The sequence below is a fragment of the Notolabrus celidotus genome, chromosome 15, assembly GCF_009762535.1.
Source record: "Notolabrus celidotus isolate fNotCel1 chromosome 15, fNotCel1.pri, whole genome shotgun sequence".
Lineage (NCBI taxonomy): Eukaryota > Metazoa > Chordata > Actinopteri > Labriformes > Labridae > Notolabrus > Notolabrus celidotus.
Genome location: NC_048286.1, coordinates 19,460,513 through 19,466,229, shown reverse-complemented (window position 1 = coordinate 19,466,229; position 5,717 = coordinate 19,460,513). Strand labels below are relative to the sequence as shown.

The 5,717-nt window shown below is 41.0% G+C and overlaps 1 protein-coding gene across 1 annotated transcript; it reads left to right on the top strand.

Annotated features, from left to right (window-relative positions):
• Positions 1 to 855: 855 nt before the first annotated feature.
• camk2n1a (calcium/calmodulin-dependent protein kinase II inhibitor 1a) lies at positions 856 to 4,013 on the top strand. The gene is made up of 2 exons (XM_034703448.1): positions 856 to 1,403; positions 2,053 to 4,013. Exons 1-2 carry the CDS (start codon positions 1,235 to 1,237, stop codon positions 2,118 to 2,120), a joined length of 237 nt encoding a protein of 78 aa, XP_034559339.1. The 5' UTR covers positions 856 to 1,234; the 3' UTR covers positions 2,121 to 4,013.
• Positions 4,014 to 5,717: the final 1,704 nt, after the last annotated feature.

Below are 5,717 nucleotides of genomic sequence, written 5' to 3'. Positions count from 1 at the left end.
GACACTATCTTAAAATGGAAAACAGAGAGGAATGATGTAACTTCAATGCAGCCAACTTATTAATTGTACTGGCACTGTCCGTGGTGCTGAAACAAGCCATTCATAAGTTTAATGGCGAATCATAACAAGCACTGTGTTGTTTATTTTTGTAATTCTATGGCACTATTTTAAATTCTGATGATATCTCTTAGAAAGTCTTACATTCCCTCATGTTAGACCTAACATATTTGATTTAAACAGTGTTGTTTTTTCTTTGTTTTCTTTCTTGGGACTTAAAAGGTGCTCTTTGAGAATAGAAATGCTTAGACATGACTTATGGGATGTCAGTGTTAGTGCATTTTCACCTATCTATGTACTTAACCATATTGACACTGAAACAATACATTATATCTAAAAGGCTCATCAGTTTTTGGTACATAAATTATTAGCTGTGGCCTGACTAAACTGAAATGAAAGCAGAAGAGTATAGGATACACATTTTAACATGAAAGTTTCATGAGAAAGAGTAACGAACAGGCTGTAAACAGTGGTTGGTTCTGGTTGGCAATGGCACTCTAACATTAACTTGAATAAACCACCTTTACTACAGTCCATCGCTATCAACATGCTGTAAAATATACAGGAGAGACTCACAGAGCATGCAATATAATGTGGAGAAATAGGCTACATACATTGAGTTTATATATGGTGACGCATTTTTCTCAGAAACCCTTGAGAGAAGTTTCCAAGTTTGCACCACTTCAGTGTAGCTCTTACTTATGCAGTTTAATCTCTGGCCTGCTGGTGTCAGTCTTGTTCCTCCACCACTCGGTGTCCCCTAACCACAGACACACAAACACACGCGCGCGCTTCAAACCCGGATGGATGACTTCACCGTTCTGCCTGGGTTTCCTTTATGATCCCGGGATCTCCCACTTCCCTCAACAGACATCAGCCAGCAACAGAGGTGAACACAGCTCTCTGATTCTCACACATACACAAGCGAGCTGTCTCTGCCTGCAGCTGCGAAGCAAACCAGAGACCACCGACAGACCACAACAACAACACCAGGACCTTAGACTTTCTATCACCTTGATCCGCATCGATTACGCACAGAACGGATCCAAAGAGGAGACAACCGCTGCAGTGTGCATTCAAGAAACGGATCTACGTCTGCATTAAGCTTATAGCTGTTTAAGGAAGCATTTTGGTCCACTTTGTTCCTGTGTTGGTAATACTTCTACGCCGTGCCACAATGTCTGAGGTGCTGCCATACAACGAGGGGAAGATGAGCGGTTACGGGGCGGACAGCGAGGTCAGCCAGATGTCCTTTAGCTGCGGACTGCAGGACACAAGCGCCTTTTTCGCCTCGTCGCAGGCGAAAAGACCCCCGAAGCTTGGACAGATCGGAAGAGCCAAGCGAGGTAAAATGTGGTTTAATAAAAAGATTACATTTAGAAATGCTGTCCCATGATCAGAACTTTAAATGTCAAAGAAAATGAGGAAAATATTTGACTGTGACAAGTCTGCAGTGTAGCCTACTCAGTGGCATTTTGATAGTTTACCGAGATATTAAACTAGCAGTATTTTAAAATTTAAGTTAGTCTGTGTACAATTCTATATAAACGCACCAAAAGCTTGATGCATTGTTATCACGCGGGTCTGAGGTCGACAACACTCAGTCTGTTTACACTTACGCACGAGTGACAAATTATCTCTTCATGCACGGACACACCCCATCAAACAATAGGGTTTAGCTGTGAAGATAAACGCCTGGCCCGTCGCCATTACCGGGAATTAGTTGTTTTTTAGCACCAAGTGCGCGTACTCGATGTTGGGGATTTACAACAGTACTTTAATTTATTTATTTATTCACCTGCAACCGCACTACACTTGCTTTTCTAGTGCGCCATATTCCCCTCTACTGAAAGCCATTAGTGTGAAGCCATTAGGGGTAGATATCGTGACCTGTACAGAAACACAATGCACTTATGTTTTACCAGGGTGTTTTAGAAATCTTAAGTGTCTCGGTCTCAGTAAACATGCTCTTCTCCCCCTTTCCTTCCCCCACAGTGGTGATCGAGGACGACCGAATAGACGAGGTCCTGAAGGGGATGACAGACAAGTCACCCGGCGTCTAAAGATGAACGATGCCTTGCAGACTTTTTTAATTTTGATCACCGATTTGAAGCACTTGTCGGCTGTGCATGTTCGAGGAATTGCAGGAGAAAACGACAGCACGAAGCGAGGATGGCTTGACGCAAAGGAAAGCAGGAAGAAAAACTGGGAAAGGAGGGGAAATGGAGAAGGCTAAAGGAAGGCAAACGAGGAAGACAAAGTGATGAAGAAAGATAAGAGAGAGAGACTCTGGAAAAGATTTATCATGGGATTGCTGGCAATTCTCCAAACGAATCCCGATTTTAAACTACTGCTGCGCAGCACGATGTTGAGATGGCGGACCCTGCTCTGTATCTCAACCTCTGCTGACTTTAAAGATGGATGAACTTGTCATTACTTCACGACCATCTCTTTCTCCTTTACAAACGCGCTGTAAGCAACTAAATACTGCAACTGGAGGCTGAAGCTAGAAATCCCAGCCCTATTTCAATAAGTTGTACAGTAGGTAGGCTAAGCTCTCAGACACCCCCCTCCTCTTCCTCCCCCCTCCGTTAGGCTTTGCTTTGTTGATTCAGTCAGCGGCGGTGCATTCAAGGGAGCTGTCCTTTCAGCACTGGTCCAATGCATTCCTGTTGCTGCTAACGCTTAAAAGAACAGACCAACCAAACTCTCCAGTCTGCTAAATAGAGGAGATCTATTGTATGTAAAAACATATATCCGAGGATGGTGCAATGTTAATATTTTCTGTAGTAGAGCCCTGTTCGTTTCTGGCCCTTTAAAGAGCATTAGGCCACAGTTGAAAACTGAACCACACAGGCTACAATCTTCTTCCTCTTCAATCACCCATCAGTGATTAAAGGTGCAGGATGGCACCTCCATGTAGCTGATTTACACGGCACATATCTTTAATTTTACTCTTTCTTTTACTTTCATATTTCTCAAATGCTCAGATATCTACAGAGGCCAGCACAGATGTAGAGATTATAGTAAATGTTTAAAATATTATTCATGAAATCGATGGGAAAAAAAGATAATTTGGTTATTTTGATTTAGCTATTATTCGTGTTTCGTCCTCTATGAGTTTTTTCTCCATCTATTTGCATGAACTCTCACTCCGGTGCCAATGCAGGTGCCACTACTCTTACCCTGGCACGCTTCTTTTTAACAAAAGTCATATTTGTATTTTTATATCTAAATATTTGTTATTTAAATGATATGCTAGTCTATCGTCTTACAATTCATCAACAAAAATATTTCTACTTCAGAGCGGATATACAGAATGAGACTGGGCTTCATGGAGGCGAATCCGAGATTTCGGTGGACTGGTCTCGTTCTATATCAGAGGTCGAGTTTTTTAAAGACTTACTGAATGTGTCTGGGGTTTTTGCACACATCAATGTTAAACTATTATTAAGAAATCGTATACTGTGACTTGAGCTTCGTTGATGAATTTGTTAGAAAATGGCAGTTTTAGAGTATATTGCACTGTTTACGAGTATCCTCAAATAACACGTTGTTATTTGACCGATTTTGGACATTACAGTTTTTTTTGTTAGTTTTTTTTTATTTTTATTTTGTTTATTTTGTACCATTATTTTAAAGAAACTGGATATGGTTTGTTGTGCATGAAACCTTAATATTTTCAATAACGAAACATTGTTTTATGAAGCAAAAAAGCAACAAAAATGTCATGACATTCTAAGAATGAGTCATTGTATATTATGATGCCATTTTCACTGTATTTGGTGAACTAATAAATGGTGAAAGAAAATGTTCAAGTGGCTCTTTGGTATGGCTTTTGTCCCAAGACACTTAACAATGACTTCAAGGGAAAGTCAAAAAACATGAGACTTCTTAAAGTCAAGCAGAAAAGCACCTCACAATGGTGATAACTTAAAAATAAAGATCTTTATTAGAAACAGAACCAGCCAAAGTCTTCATTTCTTTGGAGCCTTTGGGCTCTGTAGCCATGAGCTCAGTGGAAGTCAATTCTGATCCTTAATTAAAGAGCAGGGAAGGAGCAGTGATCCATCTGTTAAGCTGTTAAACAGCTCTGTGCTGGCCTACACCAGTAAATCCATTAAAGCACAGACCCCGAGGGAGCCACCACTGGCCACATGATCATCCATCACAGTCTTCATCTACAGTGTCCTCATCCAGCACGCACACAAAGACTACAGCAGACCTGGATGGTGTTCAAAGTCTGACGCACCAAGGAAAACCTGTGCCATGGCACCAGTACCCCTAAGAAAAACCTCAGCATATTCTCTAGTTTCTAGTGATGGTTACTACCATTTATGCTCCAAGGACCTTACACAGTCCTCTCAGTAATGCAAGTGCTCCTTTATCTTACTCTTGGGATGGATGTGATGGTCATCACAGATAACAGAAATGAACTGAAGACATAACTCATAGTGTTTTGGGGGATCTTTGGCAAACAAATTGAAGTTGTGTCATTAGTTCTCAAGACTCAATTATTGGGGCTGTAAGTGATCGACAAACACAGGACAGTCCGTGTATATCTGAAGTGAGAGTGGGGATATTAGATGGGGTTTGTGATTATATGAATTAAAGATATTAAAAGCATCGTATGCTTTCCTGTTGACAAACTTCTTGTTAATCAAACTTTAAAAATCCCAAATGCCTGTATTTGAAAACCTCACTGTAACACTGTAAAATGTGTAAAAGTCCCAAAGGACAAATGTTATGAGGGGCACTGTTAATCCATAGAACACATTAAAATCTTGGAATCTACATTGAAGCTAAGCGTCTCTAGCACTCAGTCTAATTTACATTGAAACCACAGCCTATTTTAGGTACTATTTAACAACATCTGGGCCTTTATCCTCTAATACTAAATATTTGCTAGCTAGTGTCCAAATATTTCTGATCATAACCATTGCTATAAAGGTGGTACTAGTGATTTGGGTTGATGAAAAACATTTTATATCTATGCTGATAACAAGCAACAGGGCTGATCACAGCCTTGAGAGGATTGTCAAGAGAAGTAGATTCAAGAACCTAGGAGAGCTTCACAAGGAGTGGACTGAGACAGGTGTCAGAGCATCAAGTGCCACCGCACTCAGACATCTTCAGGAAAGAGGCTACAACTGTCAAATTCCTAATATCAAGGCCCCCCTGAACCAGGGACAACGTACAAAGAAGAAAAAGAACTGGATTTTGCTCATTGGTTCAAGGTCCTGTTTTCAAATGAAAGCAAATTTTGCATTTGCTTTTGAAATCAAGGTCCTGGAGTCTGGAGGAAGAGTGAAGAGTTACAGAATCCAAGGTGCTTGAAGTCCAGTGCAAAGTTTCCACAGTCTGTGATCATTTGGGGTGCCATGTCATTTGCTGGTGTTGGTCCGCTGGATGTCATAAAGCCCAAAGTCAATGCATCTGTGTACCAACAGATTTTAGAGCCCTACATGATTCCATCTGCTGATGGAATCTCCCTTTCCAGCTGGACTTAGCACCTGCCCACAGCGCCAAAACTACAACCAAATGGTTTGCTGACCATGATACTACTGTGCTTGACTGGCCAGTCGACTTACTTGAACTCAACTTCATAGAGAATCTTTGAGGTATTTGCCAACAGGAAGATGAAAACCCAACCCAAAAAA

Excerpts from the sequence above, each read along its gene's own strand:
- camk2n1a (XM_034703448.1), top strand. The coding sequence starts at position 1,235 with ATGTCTGAGGTGCTGCCATACAACGAGGGGAAGATGAGCGGTTACGGG. Across the intron at positions 1,404-2,052 it reads GATCGGAAGAGCCAAGCGAG|TGGTGATCGAGGACGACCGA; the intron begins GTAAAATGTGGT and ends CTTCCCCCACAG.